This window comes from Gobius niger (assembly GCF_951799975.1).
Source record: "Gobius niger genome assembly, chromosome: 15".
NCBI classification, from domain to species: Eukaryota; Metazoa; Chordata; class Actinopteri; order Gobiiformes; family Gobiidae; genus Gobius; species Gobius niger.
Window position 1 is genome coordinate 30,402,004 of NC_136866.1, and position 23,733 is coordinate 30,425,736.

The window sequence follows — 23,733 nt, forward strand, 5'->3', positions numbered from 1 at the left end:
GGCAGGGGGTACACGGGTGACCACTGAAAGGCCAAAGGGGTATGAAAGACAAAAAACATTGGGAACCACTGCTGTGGAGGAGCTGAGCAGCTCTTTCAGTGGCAGGTTCTTCATCCTCACTGCTCAGACTGAACCAGACTTTAAAGTCACATGTGCATCATCATCACCATCATCACCATTGTCCTGGTTCTTCCCCAGAGCTGCTCCTGATGCTCCTCAGTACGTGGCGGTGAGTCCGTCCGAGCTCCGCCCAGACGTCCCGTTCAGAGTCTTCATCTCCAACCTGCAGACTCCGCCTCTGGAGGTCAGCGCCGCCATCGTCTTAGACCCAGATCCAGGTCCCCTAAGCTCCGCCTCCTCCGTCCTCCAAGGTAAACACATGTGACCCAGGTCCCCTAAGCTCCGCCTCCTCCGTCCTCCAAGGTAAACACACGTGACCCAGATCCCCTAAGCTCCGCCTCCTCCGTCCTCCAAGGTAACGACACGTGACCCAGCCACGCTCAGACTCTGTGGTTCAGACTGCAGACACTTCCTCTTCACTCGAGTTACAAACGTTACCTTTAAGATGAAGATTCTGTGTAAAACTGACCTCAGGTTCGTGTCTCAGGTGGAGAAAAGAAAACGCTGATCCTGCCAGAGTTTGACTCCTCCTCCGTGAGTACAACTACCTCTACTACTAATACTACTAACACTAATACTACTACTACTACTAATACTGCTACTACTGATACTACTAATACAACTAATACTTCTAATACTACTACTAATACTAATACTAATACTACTAATACTAATTCTACTACTACTACTAATACTAATACTTCTAATACTACTGTTCCTGCTGAGTTTCTCCACATGAAAGAAAAACTGAGTCTTCTCTATTTTCATCCACATTGAAGTGAAAGTGGTCTCACACAGACGCCCACAGAGGTGACAGGACCTGAAACTGGACCAGGTCCTCAGTGTTGGAGATGTTTGGCTGCTGTGCTGTCAGACGTTCCTGGAGGAAGTTAAACTGATCTCCTCGTCTCTCTCGTTGATCTCCTCGTCTCTCGTTGATCTCCTCGTCTCTCGTTGATCTCCTCGTGTCTCTCGTTGATCTCCTCGTCTCTCGTTGATCTCCTCGTGTCTCTCGTTGATCTCCTCGTGTCTCTCGTTGATCTCCTCGTCTCCCTCCTCGTCTCTCTCGTTGATCTCCTCGTCTCTCGTTGATCTCCTCGTCTCTGTCGTTGATCTCCTCGTCTCTGTCGTTGATCTCCTCGTCTCTGTCGTTGATCTCCTCGTCTCTGTCGTTGATCTCCTCGTCTCTGTCGTTGATCTCCTCGTCTCTCGTTGATCTCCTCGTCTCTCTCGTTGATCTCCTCGTCTCTCTCGTTGATCTCCTCGTCTCTCGTTGATCTCCTCGTCTCTCTCGTTGATCTCCTCGTCTCTCGTTGATCTCCTCGTCTCTCTCGTTGACCTGATCTCCTCGTCTCTCTCGTTGATCTCCTCGTCTCTCGTTGATCTCCTCGTCTCTCGTTGATCTCCTCGTCTCTCTCGTTGATCTCCTCGTCTCTCGTTGATCTCCTCGTCTCTCTCGTTGATCTCCTCGTCTCTCGTTGATCTCCTCGTCTCTCTCGTTGATCTCCTCGTCTCTCGTTGATCTCCTCGTCTCTCTCGTTGACCTGATCTCCTCGTCTCTCTCGTTGATCTCCTCGTCTCTCGTTGATCTCCTCGTCTCTCGTTGATCTCCTCGTCTCTCGTTGATCTCCTCGTCTCTCTCGTTGATCTCCTCGTCTCTCGTTGATCTCCTCGTCTCTCTCGTTGATCTCCTCGTCTCTCTCGTTGATCTCCTCGTCTCTCGTTGATCTCCTCGTCTCTCTCGTTGACCTGATCTCCTCGTCTCTCGTTGATCTCCTCGTCTCTCGTTGATCTCCTCGTCTCTCGTTGATCTCCTCGTCTCTCTCGTTGATCTCCTCGTCTCTCTCGTTGATCTCCTCGTCTCTCTCGTTGATCTCCTCGTCTCTCTCGTTGATCTCCTCGTCTCTCTCGTTGATCTCCTCGTCTCTCGTTGATCTCCTCGTCTCTCTCGTTGATCTCCTCGTCTCTCTCGTTGATCTCCTCGTCTCTCGTTGATCTCCTCGTCTCGCTCGTTGATCTCCTCGTCTCTCGTTGATCTCCTCGTCTCTCTCGTTGATCTCCTCGTCTCTCTCGTTGATCTCCTCGTCTCTCTCGTTGATCTCCTCGTCTCTCTCGTTGATCTCCTCGTCTCTCTCGTTGATCTCCTCGTCTCTCTCGTTGATCTCCTCGTCTCTCTCGTTGATCTCCTCGTCGCTCGTTGATCTCCTCGTCTCTCGTTGATCTCCTCGTCTCTCTCGTTGATCTCCTCGTCTCTCTCGTTGATCTCCTCGTCTCTCTCGTTGATCTCCTCGTCTCTCTCGTTGATCTCCTCGTCTCTCGTTGATCTCCTCGTCTCTCTCGTTGATCTCCTCGTCTCTCGTTGATCTCCTCGTCTCTCGTTGATCTCCTCATCTCTCTCGTTGATCTCCTCGTCTCTCTCGTTGATCTCCTCGTCTCTCTCGTTGATCTCCTCGTCTCTCTCGTTGATCTCCTCGTCTCTCTCGTTGATCTCCTCGTCTCTCTCGTTGATCTCCTCGTCTCTCGTTGACCTCCTCGTCTCTCGTTGATCTCCTCGTCTCTCGTTGATCTCCTCGTCTCTCTCGTTGACCTGATCTCCTCGTCTCTCTCGTTGATCTCCTCGTCTCTCTCGTTGATCTCCTCGTCTCTCTCGTTGATCTCCTCGTCTCTCGTTGATCTCCTCGTCTCTCTCGTTGATCTCCTCGTCTCTCTCGTTGATCTCCTCGTCTCTCTCGTTGATCTCCTCGTCTCTCTCGTTGATCTCCTCGTCTCTCGTTGATCTCCTCGTCTCTCGTTGATCTCCTCGTCTCTCTCGTTGATCTCCTCGTCTCTCTCGTTGATCTCCTCGTCTCTCTCGTTGATCTCCTCGTCTCTCGTTGATCTCCTCGTCTCTCTCGTTGATCTCCTCGTCTCTCTCGTTGATCTCCTCGTCTCTCGTTGATCTCCTCGTCTCTCTCGTTGATCTCCTCGTCTCTCTCGTTGATCTCCTCGTCTCTCGTTGATCTCCTCGTCTCTCTCGTTGATCTCCTCGTCTCTCTCGTTGATCTCCTCGTCTCTCTCGTTGATCTCCTCGTCTCTCGTTGATCTCCTCGTCTCTCGTTGATCTCCTCGTCTCTCGTTGATCTCCTCGTCTCTCGTTGACCTCCTCGTCTCTCGTTGACCTGATCTCCTCGTCTCCCTCGTTGACCTCCTCGTCTCTCTCGTTGATCTCCTCGTCTCTCGTTGACCTGATCTCCTCGTCTCCCTCGTTGATCTCCTCGTCTCTCGTTGATCTCCTCGTCTCTCGTTGACCTGATCTCCTCGTCTCTCGTTGATCTCCTCGTCTCTCGTTGACCTGATCTCCTCGTCTCTCTCGTTGATCTCCTCGTCTCTCTCGTTGATCTCCTCGTCTCTCTCGTTGATCTCCTCGTCTCTCGTTGATCTCCTCGTCTCTCTCGTTGATCTCCTCGTCTCTCGTTGATCTCCTCGTCTCTCGTTGACCTGATCTCCTCGTCTCTCGTTGATCTCCTCGTCTCTCTCGTTGACCTCCTCGTCTCTCTCATTGATCTCCTCGTCTCTCTCGTTGATCTCCTCGTCTCTCTTGTTGATCTCCTCGTCTCTCTCGTTGATCTCCTCGTCTCTCTCGTTGACCTGATCTCCTCGTCTCTCGTTGATCTCCTCGTCTCTCTCGTTGATCTCCTCATCTCTCGTTGATTTCCTCGTCTCTCTCGTTGATCTCCTCGTCTCTCTCGTTGATCTCCTCGTCTCTCTCGTTGATCTCCTCGTCTCTCTCGTTGACCTCCTCGTCTCTCGTTGATCTCCTCGTCTCTCGTTGATCTCCTCGTCTCTCTCGTTGATCTCCTCGTCTCTCGTTGATCTCCTCGTCTCTCTCGTTGATCTCCTCGTCTCTCGTTGACCTCCTCGTCTCTCGTTGATCTCCTCGTCTCTCGTTGATCTCCTCGTCTCTCTCGTTGATCTCCTCGTCTCTCGTTGATCTCCTCGTCTCTCTCGTTGATCTCCTCGTCTCTCGTTGATCTCCTCGTCTCTCTCGTTGACCTGATCTCCTCGTCTCTCTCGTTGATCTCCTCGTCTCTCTCGTTGATCTCCTCGTCTCTCTCGTTGATCTCCTCGTCTCTCGTTGATCTCCTCGTCTCTCTCGTTGACCTGATCTCCTCGTCTCTCGTTGATCTCCTCGTCTCTCTCGTTGATCTCCTCGTCTCTCGTTGATCTCCTCGTCTCTCTCGTTGATCTCCTCGTCTCTCGTTGATCTCCTCGTCTCTCTCGTTGATCTCCTCGTCTCTCGTTGATCTCCTCGTCTCTCTCGTTGATCTCCTCGTCTCTCGTTGATCTCCTCGTCTCCCTCGTTGATCTCCTCGTCTCTCTCGTTGATCTCCTCGTCTCTCTCGTTGATCTCCTCGTCTCTCTCGTTGATCTCCTTGTCTCTCTCGTTGATCTCCTCGTCTCTCTCGTTGATCTCCTCGTCTCTCTCGTTGATCTCCTCGTCTCCCTCGTTGATCTCCTCGTCTCTCGTTGATCTCCTCGTCTCTCTCGTTGATCTCCTCGTCTCTCTCGTTGATCTCCTCGTCTCTCTCGTTGATCTCCTCGTCTCTCTCGTTGATCTCCTCGTCTCTCGTTGATCTCCTCGTCTCTCTCGTTGATCTCCTCGTCTCTCTCGTTGACCTCCTCGTCTCTCGTTGATCTCCTCGTCTCTCGTTGATCTCCTCGTCTCTCTCGTTGATCTCCTCGTCTCTCGTTGATCTCCTCGTCTCTCTCGTTGATCTCCTCGTCTCTCGTTGATCTCCTCGTCTCTCTCATTGATCTCCTCGTCTCTCTCGTTGATCTCCTCGTCTCTCTCGTTGATCTCCTCGTCTCTCGTTGATCTCCTCGTCTCTCTCGTTGACCTGATCTCCTCGTCTCTCGTTGATCTCCTCGTCTCTCTCGTTGATCTCCTCGTCTCTCGTTGATCTCCTCGTCTCTCTCGTTGATCTCCTCGTCTCTCGTTGATCTCCTCGTCTCTCTCGTTGATCTCCTCGTCTCTCGTTGATCTCCTCGTCTCTCTCGTTGATCTCCTCGTCTCTCGTTGATCTCCTCGTCTCTCTCGTTGATCTCCTCGTCTCTCTCGTTGATCTCCTCGTCTCTCTCGTTGATCTCCTCGTCTCTCTCGTTGACCTGATCTCCTCGTCTCTCTCGTTGATCTCCTCGTCTCTCGTTGATCTCCTCGTCTCTCTCGTTGATCTCCTCGTCTCTCTCGTTGACCTGATCTCCTCGTCTCTCGTTGATCTCCTCGTCTCTCTCGTTGATCTCCTCGTCTCTCGTTGATCTCCTCGTCTCTCTCGTTGATCTCCTCGTCTCTCTCGTTGATCTCCTCGTCTCTCGTTGATCTCCTCGTCTCTCTCGTTGATCTCCACGTCTCTCGTTGATCTCCTCGTCTCTCGTTGATCTCCTCGTCTCTCGTTGATCTCCTCGTCTCTCTCGTTGACCTGATCTCCTCGTCTCTATCGTTGATCTCCTCGTCTCTCTCGTTGATCTCCTCGTCTCTCGTTGATCTCCTCGTCTCTCTCGTTGATCTCCTCGTCTCTCGTTGATCTCCTCGTCTCTCGTTGATCTCCTCGTCTCTCGTTGACCTGATCTCCTCGTCTCTCGTTGATCTCCTCGTCTCTCTCGTTGACCTGATCTCCTCGTCTCTCTCGTTGACCTGATCTCCTCGTCTCTCGTTGATCTCCTCGTCTCTCTCGTTGATCTCCTCGTCTCTCTCGTTGACCTGATCTCCTCGTCTCTCTCGTTGACCTGATCTCCTCGTCTCTCTCGTTGACCTGATCTCCTCGTCTCTCGTTGATCTCCTCGTCTCTCATTGATCTCCTCGTCTCTCTCGTTGATCTCCTCGTCTCTCGTTGATCTCCTCGTCTCTCGTTGATCTCCTCGTCTCTCTCGTTGATCTCCTCGTCTCTCGTTGATCTCCTCGTCTCTCGTTGATCTCCTCGTCTCTCTCGTTGATCTCCTCGTCTCTCTCGTTGATCTCCTCGTCTCTCGTTGATCTCCTCGTCTCTCTCGTTGATCTCCTCGTCTCTCGTTGATCTCCTCGTCTCTCGTTGATCTCCTCGTCTCTCTCGTTGATCTCCTCGTCTCTCTCGTTGATCTCCTCGTCTCTCTCGTTGATCTCCTCGTCTCCCTCGTTGATCTCCTCGTCTCTCTCGTTGATCTCCTCGTCTCTCGTTGATCTCCTCGTCTCTCTCGTTGATCTCCTCGTCTCTCTCGTTGATCTCCTCGTCTCCCTCGTTGATCTCCTCGTCTCTCGTTGATCTACTCGTCTCTCTCGTTGATCTCCTCGTCTCTCTCGTTGATCTCCTCGTCTCTCGTTGATTTCCTCGTCTCTCGTTGATCTCCTCGTCTCTCGTTGATCTCCTCGTCTCTCTCGTTGATCTCCTCGTCTCTCTCGTTGATCTCCTCGTCTCCCTCGTTGATCTCCTCGTCTCTCTCGTTGATCTCCTCGTCTCTCGTTGATCTCCTCGTCTCACTCGTTGATCTCCTCGTCTCTCGTTGATCTCCTCGTCTCACTCGTTGATCTCCTCGTCTCTCTCGTTGACCTGATCTCCTCGTCTCTCTCGTTGATCTCCTCGTCTCTCTCGTTGATCTCCTCGTCTCTCTCGTTGATCTCCTCGTCTCTCTCGTTGACCTGATCTCCTCGTCTCTCGTTGATCTCCTCGTCTCTCGTTGATCTCCTCGTCTCTCGTTGATCTCCTCGTCTCTCTCGTTGATCTCCTCGTCTCTCTCGTTGACCTGATCTCCTCGTCTCTCGTTGATCTCCTCGTCTCTCGTTGATCTCCTCGTCTCTCGTTGATCTCCTCGTCTCTCTCGTTGATCTCCTCGTCTCTCTCGTTGACCTGATCTCCTCGTCTCTCGTTGATCTCCTCGTCTCTCTCGTTGATCTCCTCGTCTCTCGTTGATCTCCTCGTCTCTCGTTGATCTCCTCGTCTCTCTCGTTGACCTGATCTCCTAGTCTCTCTCGTTGATCTCCTCGTCTCTCTCGTTGATCTCCTCGTCTCTCTCCTTGATCTCCTCGTCTCTCTCGTTGATCTCCTCGTCTCTCTCGTTGATCTCCTCGTCTCTCTCGTTGATCTCCTCGTCTCTCTCGTTGATCTCCTCGTCTCTCGTTGATCTCCTCGTCTCTCGTTGATCTCCTCGTCTCTCTCGTTGATCTCCTCGTCTCACTCGTTGATCTCCTCGTCTCTCTCGTTGACCTGATCTCCTCGTCTCTCTCGTTGATCTCCTCGTCTCTCTCGTTGATCTCCTCGTCTCTCTCGTTGATCTCCTCGTCTCTCTCGTTGACCTGATCTCCTCGTCTCTCGTTGATCTCCTCGTCTCTCGTTGATCTCCTCGTCTCTCGTTGATCTCCTCGTCTCTCTCGTTGATCTCCTCGTCTCTCTCGTTGACCTGATCTCCTCGTCTCTCTCGTTGATCTCCTCGTCTCTCGTTGATCTCCTCGTCTCTCGTTGATCTCCTCGTCTCTCTCGTTGATCTCCTCGTCTCTCTCGTTGATCTCCTCGTCTCCCTCGTTGATCTCCTCGTCTCCCTCGTTGATCTCCTCGTCTCCCTCCTCAGCTCCACGCCGGCTCTGATCTGTGGCTGTGGGTCCGAGGCCGAGACTCCTCAGACCTGGTCGTGTTCTCGAACCGGACTCGGCTCCAGTTCCGGCCCCAGACCCAGACCACGCTGATCCAGACCGACCGGGGCCGCTACAAACCGGGGGAGCGAGTCCACATCCGGGTCCTGAGCCTCCGCCGAGACCTGACCGCGCTCCACAGCTCCAAGGACGTCCACGTGAAGGTCTGGGAGGTCACGTCGCTCCATAGTCATGTTTCTGTAGGTCACTGAGGAACGCTGGGTCTGTGGAGGCTCCTCTGCTGTTAGAGTCAACACTGGTGCTGGAGAGGATGGAGAACAGGCAGCAGTCTGGAGGTTTTATACAGATGTTTATTTACCATCAGTGCAGGACCCGGAGACATGAACTCCAGACACTGCACTGGTCCTGCCATTCACGTCTGTCTGAGCCTCCACAGAAAAGGGAGTCAGTCTCAGAGTCAGTCTAGTATCACTTTTTTTGTTCGTTTTGTCAGACACTGAGGTTTGAGATGTTAAAGATCTTTTACCTTTACATGTTTCAGCGCCATCTGCAGGCCGTCATCAGAAGTATCACCGGCGTGCGCTGACGTGTCACTTATCAGCTGTTCTTACTTCCGAGGCGTGACCAGTCTGACGGTCCCAACAGGTCCCACAGTCTGGCCACGCCCCCTGACGGTCCCAACAGGTCAGACAGACTGGCCACGCCCCCTGCCGCCCGGTGGATTCAGGGCGACAGGGGGCGTAATCATTGGAGGAGGGTGTCCAGGTGTGGGGCAGAAGAAACGCTCCTTCGTCACGGTTGATGGTGTCGGTGCTCCGTTTCCTGATTTCTATGGCTTCTTTCAGGAAATGAAGTAAGAACAGCTGATCAGTGACACGTCACCGCACGCCGGTGATACTTCTGATGACGGCCTGCAGATGGCGCTGAAACATGTAAAAGTAAAAGATCTTTAACATCCCTAACCTCAGTGTCTGACAAAACGAACCAAAAAAGTGATACTAGAACACAAGTAGACACAATGAATGTTACGAAGTTTATCAGAGTCAGTCTCTTTTCATTAAAAACTTTTATTTTGGTTTCTATTACAGAGTCATTTAGTTTTATTTCTAGGTCAGTGTAATGGGAAAATGGTCCGTAATATCTGGTAAAATTAGTCTAGTATTGTGAATGTTTGTGATGATATTATCGATGGTTGATTTGGATGCGTCTTTTATGCGCATATATAAATTGATTGTTGGAAAAAAGGACGAGGAGGACAGGCAATTTAAGAAATCATTTTTCCTAGTGCTTTCCGTGGCTAGATTTATATTAAAGTCCCCTAGGATAAAGCAATGTTTACAGGATCGATTTATTATATTTAGTAACTCATCCAACTTAGTTAAAAATGTGTTTTCCTCGGAGTCTGGGGGACGATATATCACAGCTACTATTATAATCATGACTTTGATAAGTGTGAGTCAAGAATGTGAGGAACAAGCTCTAAGACTGAAGCCCTCAGAGACCTTTGTGTGACTGTGAGGAACCAAAGCACGAGCAGCTTCCTCTGAACCCTCAGTTTGAGCTTCTGATACCGAGTTCTGAGTGAAGCAGTGACCGAAACACGACCACAGACCTGGACTGATCTGGGATATTTCTTTTGTGTTTGTTATTATTTTTTCCTATGTATTTTTCTTTTGTGTTTGTTTGTTTTGTCCTAGTCTTGTGTTTTTTATGAGTCGGTGCCAAAGATCCATTTGTACCTCAGTGGACAATGGAATTCTCTTCTCTTCTCCAGCACCAGGCTGAAACTCTAAACCCCGAATACTAATACTTATACTACTACTACTAATACTAATACTTATACTAGGCTGAAACTCTAAACCCGAAAACTGGCGAGCAGAGCTGGTGACGAAGGGCAGCCCTGGTGGAGCCCGACGTTTCTCAGCAAGGCCGTGGGAACCCAGGGTGCTGAGGGCGCTGCAGCTTCCCCCTGGTGGATAGTTTGTGAACTGCAGGCAATATGAACCCCTTAACTCCCACCTGAACCGAGCACATTTTCTCCAGCTTTACCCCAATCCAAAAGCTTCTGGAAAAAAGGTGTGAAAATAGCGACAAAACTGAGACGAAAACAAGGATGAAAATGTGGAAAAAGTGAGAAAACATTGACGAGAAAGTGACAAGACCTGAAAGATCAGTTAAAACTGTCCCAAACAGTCAAAACTTTGAATCAAGAATATATAAGCTTAGGATGAACAAAGTAAGAAAAAATAAATAACAAATAATAATGACATGATTTAGTTTAAACTAAATTAACTTAAAACAAATGTTTGTAACATATTTGTTGGAATATTGAAATGTCTGTGACTAACTTCAGATACATGTTTATTTCTCTTCTGTTTAACACTTGATATTATTCATTATTAATGTTTTGTTTTTGTTTTTCTCTGGTGAAGTTTGTAAACTGAGTTAGATCCATGGTTAGGGTGTTATAAGTTTTCACTTCAGCCTAAACCCTTTCGGTCGTGTTGTTCACAAAGAATTGGAAATGTTTTTACGTTTAAAGGAATGAACTGACCGAAAAAACTACTACTACATAAGAATTTGACAAAAAATGTGAAAGATTTGACAAAAAAATGCGAATAATTTGACGAAAAAGTGACAAAAAAGTCCTGAAAATTTGACAAAAATGAGACGACTGCCCAACAAAAAAAGTGATGAAAAAAAATCTGATGTGAGGAAAAAGATCCATTTAGTTTTGTAGGTCTTTCAAATGAGGCGTTACTCTGGCCGACAGGATTTGGGTAAAGCTGAACTGGAGAAAATGCTCTCGGTTCAGGCGGGAGTTAAGAGGTTAATAAATAGGATTTATGCACAGGAACAGTATTTTGGGGGTAAATTTTGTCCCTCAGCGCCCCCTAAACTAAAACATCCTCCCACGGCTCTGGCCTCAGAGTAAAGTTAGCTCGTCCTTATATCACAGTAACTACGGTAAACTGGGCTCCGTAGAAAGTAGGAAAAGTCTGTAAAGTGTGAAGTTCTAACAGACAGAGGTCCTGCTGTGATGAGCTGAGGTTCTCGGTTAGCTGGTCAGCTGGTTAGCCGGTTATCTGGTTAGATGGTTAGATGGTTAGATGGTTAGCTGGTTAGCTGGTCAGCTGGTTAGCCGGTTATCTGGTTAGATGGTTAGATGGTTAGATGGTTAGATGGTTAGCTGGTTAGCTGGTTAGCTGGTTAGCCGGTTATCTGGTTAGATGGTTAGATGGTTAGATGGTTAGCTGGTTAGCTGGTTAGCTGGTTAGCGGGTGAGCTGGTTAGCTGGTTAGCTGGTTAGCTGGTTAGCGGGTGAGCTGGTTAGCTGGTTAGCCGGTTAGCCGGTTATCTGGTTAGATGGTTAGATGGTTAGATGGTTAGATGGTTAGATGGTTAGCTGGTTAGCTGGTCAGCTGGTTAGCCGGTTATCTGGTTAGATGGTTAGATGGTTAGCTGGTTAGCTGGTTAGCTGGTTAGCGGGTGAGCTGGTTAGCTGGTTAGCCGGTTATCTGGTTAGATGGTTATCTGGTTATCTGGTTAGCTGGTTAGCGGGTGAGCTGGTTAGCCTGTTAGCCTGTCAGCTGGTGAAGGACCTGGACGGTCATGTGACATCCGTCTGTCCCTGCCAGGACCCCCGGGGCCGGCTGCTCAGGCTGTGGTCGTCTGTGGACAGTGTCCTCGGAGTCTCCACGGTGGAGTTTAACCTGTCCAGGAGCCCTCCTCTGGGAGAGTGGACCATCTCAGCCACCGTGCAGGTACAGCATCAGCTTCTCCATGTGCTCCACAGACCTCTGACTCTGGTGTCTGTTTCCAGGGCGTGTCCACAGAGAAGCACTTCCTGGTGGAACATTACGGTGCGGATCAAACACAAACGCTTCACACATTCTGTCGTTTGTTCTAAATGTGTCGTCTGTTCTCAGTTCTGCCCAGGTTCAGAGTGGAGATCAGCGTCCCCACCGTGGTCTTCAGCAAACATCTGCTGCGAGGAGACGTGATGGGGAAGTCCGTACCAAACTCTCACTCCCTGGGTTTGAATGAGATCCATTAGAACATGAGGAGCCGGAGCAGGACTGGTTTAAGGAGCTCCAGGGCTTCCACGTTTCACACCAGGCTGTTCCACATGAGCTTCTAACGGGGGAAGTGCTTTGTGACGGTTTATCCTCCAGATCAAATATCTTAAAGATGAACGAAAGCGACGCTACAGTGAGCTTTGGGAAAACCCTGGAGCTCCTTCACCTCTTAACCCCCGCCTGAACCGAGAGGATCTGTTTCCTCATCAGATTTTTTTTTTTTCCTATCACTTTTTTGTTGGGTATTCAACTCACTTTTGTAGCTTTTTTGTCACATTTTTGTCATTTTTTCGTCATTTTTTTGTCAAATTTTTATCACATTTTTGTAAATTTCTTGTGACATTTTTGCCTCTTTTTCATAAATTTTTCGTCACTTTTTTTGTCAATTTATTTGTCATTTTTTGTCAATTTTTTGTTATTTTTTTCCATTTTTTGTAATTTTTTCATCAATATTTTTGTCATTTTTTGTCACATTTTTAACCTCTTAACTCCTGCCTGAACCGAGAGGAGCTTTTTCCTCACGTTATCAGATTTTTGAATTATGTTTAAATAATTTTTTAATTTATTTTTTTTCGTCACTTTTTTTGTCCATTTTTTTGTCATTGTTTGTTATTTTTTTTTGTCATTTTTTTGTCAAATTTTTGTCATTTTTTCGTTATTTTTTGTCAAATTTTTATGTTTTTGTTTGTTCATTTTTTATTTTATTTTTTGTCAATTTTTTATCACTTTTTTGTCATTTTTTCGTCAGTTTTTCATCAAATTTTTGTCAATTTCTTGTGACATTTTTGCCACTTTTTCATCCATTTTTTGTCACTTTTTTTGTCAATTTATTTGTCATTTTTTGTTCTTTTTTTTCATTTTTTGTAATTTTTTCATCAATATTTTTGTCATTTTTTGTCATTTTTGTCACATTTTTGACCTCTTAACTCCTGCCTGAACCGAGAGGAGCTTTTTCTTCACGTCATCAGATTTTTTAATTATTTTTTTAATTATTTTTTTTTTGTCAGTTTTTAATCAATTTTTCGTCACTTTTTTTGTCAATTTTTTTGTCAATTTTTTGTCATTTTTTTGTTATTTTATGTCAAATTTTTATGTTTTTGTTTGTTCATTTTTGGTTTTTTTATTTTTTCAATTTTTATCACATTTTTGTCATTTTTTTGTTATTTTTTTGTCAATTTTTTGTCAAATTTTTGTCATTTTTTTTATCAATGTTTTCTCACTTTTTTGTCACATTTCCATCATCGTTTTCGTCTCATTTTTGTTGCCATTTTCTCACCTTTTTTCCAGAAGCTTTTGGATTGGGGTAAAGCCAAACTGGAGAAAATGTGCTGGGTTCAGGTGGGAGTTAAGGGGTTAAACCCGTCCTGCTCTGGCTCTAAAGGGTCAGTTCTTCTGTGAGTCTGTCCTGCTGTGGAGCAGACAGAGGCTGCAGTGGCTCTGTCTCCCCCGCAGCCAAAGATCTCCTTTCCCTTCTCGACGTTACAGATCGTCTTCACCCGGGTCCAGCCTGGTTTGCTGCTTGTATCTGGGGGAGTTTGGTATTTTTTGTTCATACATTTAAATGAGTTCCTTAAATTGCAATGACTGATACTAATACACATCCGATGACTTCTGATTGGGCAATGAGCGTTTTGGGGCGGGATTTAGCCATAATCCAGGAAGTAAAAATGTCCAGTTTCCGGCTTCAGTCTCTGAGCAGAAACTTTAACCTGGAAATAAATGTAAATAACATAACACCTGATAAACACCACTTACTGACGGAGCTAAGCTAACAGTGGCTAAGGGGGCGGGGCTTTTGTGAAAGGTCATCTGTAATATAGATTTGAATGCTGTTGAAACATCCAGGAGCCGCTTTGTAAAACCTCCATGTCCTGGTTCCCAGACATTACCACGGCGGCCACGTGTCCGGGACCGTCTCTCTGACCTTCGTCCATCACTCGCACGGCAGACGGGCCACGTACCACTGGGGCACCCGCCTGGTAACGGACACTCCCACACCCCCCTGACAAACCTCAGTGTCCTTCACATGAAACACCCCTCACACACCTCAGAGTCCTTCACATGAGACAAACCTCAGTGTCCTTCACATGAGACAAACCTCAGAGTCCTTCACATGAGACAAACCTCAGAGTCCTTCACATGAGACAAACCTCAGAGTCCTTCACATGAGACAAACCTCACAAACCTCAGAGTCCTTCACATGAGACAAACCTCAGAGTCCTTCACATGAGACAAACCTCACAAACCTCAGAGTCCTTCACATGAGACAAACCTCAGAGTCCTTCACATGAGACAAACCTCACAAACCTCAGTGTCCTTCACATGAGACAAACCTCAGTGTCCTTCACATGAGACAAACCTCAGTGTCCTTCACATGAGACATCCTTCGCTTTCAGATCCAGATCATCCAGTACTTTGAGTTCATGATCCCACACATGGACTACAGCGAGGAGCGCATGATCCTCCTCGACCACTACGACGAGGAGTACCTGGAGATCCTCGCACAGATCACCGAGTCCGGGACAGGTACTCCAGTCTTTCTCTGTTTAACCCCTTAACTCCCACCTGAACCCAGCACATTTTCTCCAGTTTGGCTTTACCCCAATCCAAAAGCTTCTGGAAAAAAGGTGAGAAAATAGCAGCAAAACTGAGACGAAAACAATGATGGAAATGAGACAAAAAAGTAGCAAAAATTTGACAAAATTTGACAAAAAAAGTACAAAAATGTGATAAAAATTCGACAAAATATGACCAAAATGTGATAAAAAAAATTACACAAATTTGACAAAAAAATTTACAAAAATGACCAAAAAAAATTACAAAAAATTGTTCTAAAATTGATGTAAAAATTAAAAATATATGACAAAAAATCGACAAAAAATTACAAAAAATCGACCCAAAAAAATGACCGAAATTTGACAAAAAATGTAACAAAAAATGACAAAAACTTGATATAAAATTGATAAAAAAAAAAAAAAAAATGACAAAAATGACCAAAAAAATGACAAAAATGTGACAAAAAAGTTACCAAAAAAAATGACTCCATGTTCCTCCAGAGCTCCGTGTGGAAAGTGCTGATCAGATGTTCCTCTGACTCTCAGGTCTGCAGTACAACAGCTCGGTGAAGGTGGAAGTGGCCAAACATTTGTATAAACTTTCCTTTGAGGGACATCGGCGAGTCTTCCAGCCCGGGACGGTGTTCGACACTCGGGTACGAGCTTCACTGCACTCTTCACTGCACTCTTCACTGCACTCTTCACTGCACTCTTCACTGCACTCTTCACTCTTCTCTGCACTCTTCACTGCACTCTTCACTGCACTCTTCACTACACTCTTCACTGCACTGATACGATGCAGTCTTTTGTATCCCTCAGATTTCATATAATCCATGTCATGCTGTGTATGAGCTTTTTTATTAATATGCAGGAGGTTTTGGATTTAGTTTTGAAGGTTAACCTCTTAACTCCCACCTGAACGGATCCCATTTTCTCCAGTTTGGCTTTACCCGAATCAAAAAGCGTCTTGGGAAAAAAAAAGCACCAAAACAGCCACAAAAAATGAGAAGAAAACAAGGATGTAAACGCAGCAAAAATGTGACAAAAATCAACAAAAAAATGACAAAAAATCAACAAAAAAATGACAAAAAATCAACAAAAAAATGACAAAAATTAAACAAAAATGTGACAAAAATTAAACAAAAATGTGACAAAAATTAAACAAAAATGTGACAAAAATTAAACAAAAAATGACAAAAACTCAACAAAAATGTGACAAAAATTCAACCAAAAAATGACAAAAATTAAACAAAAAAATGACAAAAACTCAACCAAAAAATGACAAAAATTAAACAAAAATGTGACAAAAATTAAACAAAAAATGACAAAAACTCAACGAAAATGTGACAAAAACTCAACAAAAATGTGACAAAAATTAAACAAAAATGTGACAAAAATTCAACCAAAAAATGACAAAAATTAAACAAAAAAATGACAAAAACTCAACAAAAAAATGACAAAAATTAAACAAAAAAGGGACAAAAATGTGACAAAAATTCAACCAAAAAATGACAAAAATTACACACAAAAAATGACAAAAATTAAACAAAAATGTGACAAAAACTCAATTAAAAAAAAAAATGTGACAAAAAAAAAACCAACATACAAAAGGTGACACAACACAGCAACAATGCGAGGAAAAAGATCAGTTTTGTGGGTCTTAGCTTTCAAATGAGGTGTTACACAGGCCTATATAATGGCCAAAGAGGACAGAATGCTCTCAGTTCAGGCGGGTGGTAAGAGGTTAAACTAGACGGTAATGTTGGGCTAAAACAGTTTTATAATCGCAGCAGTTTAAGCGCCTTCACAGCAGCTTCAGTTTGATGATGCTAAAGCTCCTTCAGGTCTGTTGCTCCAGGCTTAGGTTCTGTAAAAGGAGCTCATGGATCATTATTCTGCATAAGCCTCAGCCTGCAAAGGTAGCCTAGCTTGGCGATAGCATTGTGGCTGTGGTGACCCTGCAGATTCAGAGCCGTCTTTAAATCTGATCCTCTCTGTGTGGTCTCTGTGTGGTCTCTGTGTGGTCTCTGTGTGGTCTCTGTGTGGTCTCTGTGTGGCCTCTGTGTGGTCTCTGTGTGGTCTCTGTGTGGTCTCTGTGTGGCCTCTGTGTGGCCTCTGTGTGGTCTGTGTGTGGTCTCTGTGTGGTCTCTGTGTGGTCTCCGTGTGGTCTCTGTGTGGTCTCTGTGTGGCAGCTGAAGGTGCAGATGTACGATGGGTATCGACCGTATCACAGAGACCTGCCCAAAGTCCAGATCTCGGTCCTGCAGGAGAAGAAGAAACAGTTCTGGCACCGGATGGGCATGAAGAACCTCACCAGAGAGGAGCCTTCAGAGGAGACTTCAGGGGAGACTTCAGGGGAGACGTCAGAGGAGACGTCAGAGGAGACTTCAATGGAGCTGGAGCTGGACGTTCCAGAAGATGGAATCATCTCTTTGTCCATACCCATTAAAGAGGAGACTCAGTTGCTGACGATAGACGTGAGTAAAACTAAACTGCTGTTCTGATGATGTTCTCCTTAAAGGTTCTTCTAGACACACTCGGATGCACTAAACCTCCTCTTATCATTTGTTAATGAAGTTTGGATGAAAACACGTGTTGGTCTTGTCTCCTCAGGCTTCGTTCCATAAGAGCATCGCCTCACTGTTCGTCAAGCGCTCGCACACGTCTGAGTCTGGGTCCTACCTGCAGATCCACGGCCCCCACGGCCCTGTGCAGGTACGGGAGGGCATCCTACACACCTGTGAGGGAGAGGGAGGGCGTCCTACACACCTGTGAGGGAGCGGGAGGGCATCCTACACACCTGTGAGGGAGCGGGAGGGCATCCTACACACCTGTGAGGGAACGGGAGGGCATCCTACACACCTGTGAGGGAGCGGGAGGGCGTCCTACACACCTGTGAGGGAGCGGGAGGGCGTCCTACACACCTGTGAGGGAACAGGAGGGCGTCCTACACACCTGTGAGGGAGCGGGAGGGCGTCCTACACACCTGTGAGGGAGCGGGAGGGCATCCTACACACCTGTGAGGGAGCGGGAGGGCGTCCTACACACCTGTGAGGGAACTGGAGGGCGTCCCACACACCTGTGAGGGAGAGGGAGGGCGTCCTACACACCTGTGAGGGAGCGGGAGGGCGTCCTACACACCTGTGAGGGAGCGGGAGGGCATCCTACACACCTGTGAGGGAGCGGGAGGGCGTCCTACACACCTGTGAGGGAACAGGAGGGCGTCCTACACACCTGTGAGGGAGAGGGAGGGCGTCCTACACACCTGTGAGGGAACAGGAGGGCGTCCCACACACCTGTGAGGGAGAGGGAGGGCGTCCTACACACCTGTGAGGGAGCGGGAGGGCGTCCTACACACCTGTGAGGGAACAGGAGGGCGTCCTACACACCTGTGAGGGAGAGGGAGGGCGTCCTACACACCTGTGAGGGAACAGGAGGGCGTCCCACACACCTGTGAGGGAGAGGGAGGGCGTCCTACACACCTGTGAGGGAACAGGAGGGCGTCCTACACACCTGTGAGGGAGAGGGAGGGCGTCCTACACACCTGTGAGGGAGCGGGAGGGCGTCCTACACACCTGTGAGGGAACAGGAGGGCGTCCCACACACCTGTGAGGGAGAGGGAGGGCGTCCTACACACCTGTGAGGGAGCGGGAGGGCGTCCTACACACCTGTGAGGGAGCGGGAGGGCGTCCTACACACCTGTGAGGGAGCGGGAGGGCATCCTACACACCTGTGAGGGAGCGGGAGGGCGTCCTACACACCTGTGAGGGAACAGGAGGGCGTCCTACACACCTGTGAGGGAACAGGAGGGCATCCTACACACCTGTGAGGGAGCGGGAGGGCGACCTACACACCTGTGAGGGAGCGGGAGGGCGTCCTACACACCTGTGAGGGAACAGGAGGGCGTCCTACACACCTGTGAGGGAACAGGAGGGCGTCCTACACACCTGTGAGGGAGCGGGAGGGCGTCCTACACACCTGTGAGGGAGCAGGAGGGCGTCCTACACATCTGTGAGGGAGCGGGAGGGCGTCCTACACACCTGTGAGGGAACAGGAGGGCGTCCTACACATCTGTGAGGGAGCGGGGAGGGCGTCCTACACACCTGTGAGGGAGCGGGAGGGCATCCTACACACTTGTGAGGGAGCGGGAGGGCGTCCTACACACCTGTGAGGGAACAGGAGGGCGTCCTACACACCTGTGAGGGAGAGGGAGGGCGTCCTACACACCTGTGAGGGAACAGGAGGGCGTCCCACACACCTGTGAGGGAACAGGAGGGCGTCCTACACACCTGTGAGGGAGCAGGAGGGCGTCCTACACACCTGTGAGGGATCAGGAGGGCGTCCTACACACCTGTGAGGGAGCAGGAGGGCGTCCTACACACCTGTGAGGGAGCGGGAGGGCGTCCTACACACCTGTGAGGGAGCGGGAGGGCGTCCTACACACCTGTGAGGGAGCGGGAGGGCGTCCTACACACCTGTGAGGGAGCAGGAGGGCGTCCTACACACCTGTGAGGGAGCAGGAGGGCGTCCTACACATCTGTGAGGGAGCGGGAGGGCGTCCTACACACCTGTGAGGGAGCGGGAGGGCGTCCTACACACCTGTGAGGGAGCGGGAGGGCGTCCCACACACCTGTGAGGGAGCAGGAGGGCGTCCTACACACCTGTGAGGGAGCAGGAGGGCGTCCTACACATCTGTGAGGGAGCGGGAGGGCGTCCTACACACCTGTGAGGGAGCGGGAGGGCGTCCTACACACCTGTGAGGGAGCGGGAGGGCGTCCCACACACCTGTGAGGGAGCAGGAGGGCGTCCTACACACCTGTGAGGGAGCGGGAGGGCGTCCTACACACCTGTGAGGGAGCGGGAGGGCGTCCTACACACCTGTGAGGGAGCGGGAGGGCGTCCTACACACCTGTGAGGGAGCAGGAGGGCGTCCTACACACCTGTGAGGGAGCAGGAGGGCGTCCTACACATCTGTGAGGGAGCGGGGAGGGCGTCCCACACACCTGTGAGGGAGCGGGAGGGCGTCCTACACACCTGTGAGGGAGCGGGAGGGCGTCCTACACACCTGTGAGGGAACAGGAGGGCGTCCTACACATCTGTGAGGGAACGGGAGGGCGTCCTACACACCTGTGAGGGAGCGGGAGGGCGTCCCACACACCTGTGAGGGAGCGGGAGGGCGTCCCACACACCTGTGAGGGAGCAGGAGGGCGTCCTACACACCTGTGAGGGAGCGGGAGGGCGTCCCACACACCTGTGAGGGAGCAGGAGGGCGTCCTACACACCTGTGAGGGAGCGGGAGGGCGTCCTACACACCTGTGAGGGAATCTGTATCTCTCTAACCTTAACCTAGATTTGAGCGACCTTGTATTTTCAGCCTGGAGATGTGGCGCTGAGGATCTGGAGCAGTTTCCCTCTGGATGAATATCATTATCTGGTGAGTCAGTTTCAGTCGATCAAAAGTTTACACGTTTAACAAGTCTTAGATCAGTCTCTCTGTGGTCCAGGTGAAGTCTTAGTCCCGTCTCTCTGTGGTCCAGGTGAAGTCTTAGTCACGTCTCTCTGTGGTCCAGGTGAAGTCTTAGTCCCGTCTCTCTGTGGTCCAGGTGAAGTCTTAGTCCCGTCTCTCTGTGGTCCAGGTGAAGTCTTAGTCACGTCTCTCTGTGGTCCAGGTGAAGTCTTAGTCCCGTCTCTCTGTGGTCCAGGTGAAGTCTTAGTCCCGTCTCTCTGTGGTCCAGGTGAAGTCTTAGTCCCGTCTCTCTGTGGTCCAGGTGAAGTCTTAGTCTCGTCTCTCTGTGGTCCAGGTGAAGTCTTAGTCTCGTCTCTCTGTGGTCCAGGTGAAGTCTTAGTCTCGTCTCTCTGTGGTCCAGGTGAAGTCTTAGTCCCGTCTCTCTGTGGTCCAGGTGAAGTCTTAGTCTCGTCTCTCTGTGGTCCAGGTGAAGTCTTAGTCTCGTCTCTCTGTGGTCCAGGTGAAGTCTTAGTCTCGTCTCTCTGTGGTCCAGGTGAAGTCTTAGTCCAGTCTCTCTGTGGTCCAGGTGAAGTCTTAGTCCCGTCTCTCTGTGGTCCAGGTGAAGTCTTAGTCCAGTCTCTCTGTGGTCCAGGTGAAGTCTTAGTCCCGTCTCTCTGTGGTCCAGGTGAAGTCTTAGTCCCGTCTCTCTGTGGTCCAGGTGAAGTCTTAGTCTCGTCTCTCTGTGGTCCAGGTGAAGTCTTAGTCCCGTCTCTCTGTGGTCCAGGTGAAGTCTTAGTCTCGTCTCTCTGTGGTCCAGGTGAAGTCTTAGATCCGTCTCTCTGTGGTCCAGGTGAAGTCTTAGATCAGTCTCTCTGTGGTCCAGGTGAAGTCTTAGTCCCGTCTCTCTGTGGTCCAGGTGAAGTCTTAGTCCAGTCTCTCTGTGGTCCAGGTGAAGTCTTAGTCCCGTCTCTCTGTGGTCCAGGTGAAGTCTTAGTCTCGTCTCTCTGTGGTCCAGGTGAAGTCTTAGTCTCGTCTCTCTGTGGTCCAGGTGAAGTCTTAGTCTCGTCTCTCTGTGGTCCAGGTGAAGTCTTAGTCCAGTCTCTCTGTGGTCCAGGTGAAGTCTTAGTCCAGTCTCTCTGTGGTCCAGGTGAAGTCTTAGTCTCGTCTCTCTGTGGTCCAGGTGAAGTCTTAGATCTCGTCTCTCTGTGGTCCAGGTGAAGTCTTAGTCCAGTCTCTCTGTGGTCCAGGTGAAGTCTTAGTCTCGTCTCTCTGTGGTCCAGGTGAAGTCTTAGATCTCGTCTCTCTGTGGTCCAGGTGAAGTCTTAGTCCAGTCTCTCTGTGGTCCAGGTGAAGTCTTAGTCCAGTCTCTCTGTGGTCCAGGTGAAGTCTTAGTCTCGTCTCTCTGTGGTCCAGGTGAAGTCTTAGTCTCGTCTCTCTGTGGTCCAGGTGAAGTCTTAGACCCGTCTCTCTGTGGTCCAGGTGAAGTCTTAGTCCAGTCTCTCTGTGGTCCAGGTGAAGTCTTAGACCCGTCTCTCTGTGGTCCAGGTGAAGTCTTAGTCCCGTCTCTCTGTGGTCCAGGTGAAGTCTTAGTCCCGTCTCTCTGTGGTCCAGGTGAAGTCTTAGTCCAGTCTCTCTGTGGTCCAGGTGAAGTCTTAGTCTCGTCTCTCTGTGGTCCAGGTGAAGTCTTAGTCCCGTCTCTCTGTGGTCCAGGTGAAGTCTTAGTCCCGTCTCTCTGTGGTCCAGGTGAAGTCTTAGTCCAGTCTCTCTGTGGTCCAGGTGAAGTCTTAGTCCAGTCTCTCTGTGGTCCAGGTGAAGTCTTAGTCTCGTCTCTCTGTGGTCCAGGTGAAGTCTTAGATCAGTCTCTCTGTGGTCCAGGTGAAGTCTTAGTCCCGTCTCTCTGTGGTCCAGGTGAAGTCTTAGTCTCGTCTCTCTGTGGTCCAGGTGAAGTCTTAGTCCCGTCTCTCTGTGGTCCAGGTGAAGTCTTAGTCCCGTCTCTCTGTGGTCCAGGTGAAGTCTTAGTCCCGTCTCTCTGTGGTCCAGGTGAAGTCTTAGTCCAGTCTCTCTGTGGTCCAGGTGAAGTCTTAGTCCCGTCTCTCTGTGGTCCAGGTGAAGTCTTAGTCCCGTCTCTCTGTGGTCCAGGTGAAGTCTTAGTCCCGTCTCTCTGTGGTCCAGGTGAAGTCTTAGTCCCGTCTCTCTGTGGTCCAGGTGAAGTCTTAGTCCCGTCTCTCTGTGGTCCAGGTGAAGTCTTAGTCTCGTCTCTCTGTGGTCCAGGTGAAGTCTTAGTCTCGTCTCTCTGTGGTCCAGGTGAAGTCTTAGTCCAGTCTCTGTGTGGTCCAGGTGAAGTCTTAGTCCAGTTTCTCTGTGGTCCAGGTGAAGTCTTAGTCCAGTCTCTCTGTGGTCCAGGTGAAGTCTTGGTCCAGTCTCTCTGTGGTCCAGGTGAAGTCTTAGTCCCGTCTCTCTCTGTCTCTCTGTGGTCCAGGTGAAGTCTTAGTCCTGTCTCTCTGTGGTCCAGGTGAAGTCTTAGTCCCGTCTCTCTGTGGTCCAGGTGAAGTCTTAGTCCCGTCTCTCTGTGGTCCAGGTGAAGTCTTAGTCCAGTCTCTCTGTGGTCCAGGTGAAGTCTTAGATCAGTCTCTCTGTGGTCCAGGTGAAGTCTTAGTCTCGTCTCTCTGTGGTCCAGGTGAAGTCTTAGTCTCGTCTCTCTGTGGTCCAGGTGAAGTCTTAGTCCAGTCTCTCTGTGGTCCAGGTGAAGTCTTAGTCCCGTCTCTCTGTGGTCCAGGTGAAGTCTTAGTCTCGTCTCTCTGTGGTCCAGGTGAAGTCTTAGTCCAGTCTCTCTGTGGTCCAGGTGAAGTCTTAGTCCCGTCTCTCTGTGGTCCAGGTGAAGTCTTAGTCCCGTCTCTCTGTGGTCCAGGTGAAGTCTTAGTCCCGTCTCTCTGTGGTCCGGGTGAAGTCTTAGTCTCGTCTCTCTGTGGTCCAGGTGAAGTCTTAGATCAGTCTCTCTGTGGTCCAGGTGAAGTCTTAGATCAGTCTCTCTGTGGTCCAGGTGAAGTCTTAGTCTCGTCTCTCTGTGGTCCAGGTGAAGTCTTAGTCCCGTCTCTCTGTGGTCCAGGTGAAGTCTTAGTCTCGTCTCTCTGTGGTCCAGGTGAAGTCTTAGATCAGTCTCTCTGTGGTCCAGGTGAAGTCTTAGATCAGTCTCTCTGTGGTCCAGGTGAAGTCTTAGTCCCGTCTCTCTGTGGTCCAGGTGAAGTCTTAGTCCCGTCTCTCTGTGGTCCAGGTGAAGTCTTAGTCCAGTCTCTCTGTGGTCCAGGTGAAGTCTTAGTCTCGTCTCTCTGTGGTCCAGGTGAAGTCTTAGTCCAGTCTCTCTGTGGTCCAGGTGAAGTCTTAGTCCAGTCTCTCTGTGGTCCAGGTGAAGTCTTAGTCTCGTCTCTCTGTGGTCCAGGTGAAGTCTTAGTCCAGTCTCTCTGTGGTCCAGGTGAAGTCTTAGTCCCGTCTCTCTGTGGTCCAGGTGAAGTCTTAGGCCAGTCTCTCTGTGGTCCAGGTGAAGTCTTAGTCCAGTCTCTCTGTGGTCCAGGTGAAGTCTTAGTCCCGTCTCTCTGTGGTCCAGGTGAAGTCTTAGATCAGTCTCTCTGTGGTCCAGGTGAAGTCTTAGTCCAGTCTCTCTGTGGTCCAGGTGAAGTCTTAGATCAGTCTCTCTGTGGTCCAGGTGAAGTCTTAGATCAGTCTCTCTGTGGTCCAGGTGAAGTCTTAGTCCCGTCTCTCTGTGGTCCAGGTGAAGTCTTAGATCTCGTCTCTCTGTGGTCCAGGTGAAGTCTTAGTCCAGTCTCTCTGTGGTCCAGGTGAAGTCTTAGTCCAGTCTCTCTGTGGTCCAGGTGAAGTCTTAGTCTCGTCTCTCTGTGGTCCAGGTGAAGTCTTAGTCCCGTCTCTCTGTGGTCCAGGTGA

General features: G+C 49.4%; 1 protein-coding gene across 1 annotated transcript in view; it reads left to right on the top strand.

The window, feature by feature from the left end:
• cd109 (CD109 molecule) overlaps positions 1–23,733 on the top strand; it is a gene marked incomplete at both ends in the record, with an annotated part of 69,664 nt that overhangs the window by 1,129 nt on the left and 44,802 nt on the right. Inside the window, 11 exons of the mRNA XM_079572072.1 lie at positions 199–371; positions 608–654; positions 7,696–7,920; positions 11,356–11,481; positions 11,541–11,580; positions 11,647–11,728; positions 13,679–13,775; positions 14,193–14,322; positions 14,898–15,007; positions 16,544–16,828; positions 16,965–17,066. Coding sequence (XP_079428198.1) covers positions 199–371; positions 608–654; positions 7,696–7,920; positions 11,356–11,481; positions 11,541–11,580; positions 11,647–11,728; positions 13,679–13,775; positions 14,193–14,322; positions 14,898–15,007; positions 16,544–16,828; positions 16,965–17,066 — 1,417 coding nt within the window. The remainder of the gene's footprint in view (positions 1–198; positions 372–607; positions 655–7,695; positions 7,921–11,355; positions 11,482–11,540; positions 11,581–11,646; positions 11,729–13,678; positions 13,776–14,192; positions 14,323–14,897; positions 15,008–16,543; positions 16,829–16,964; positions 17,067–23,733) is intronic.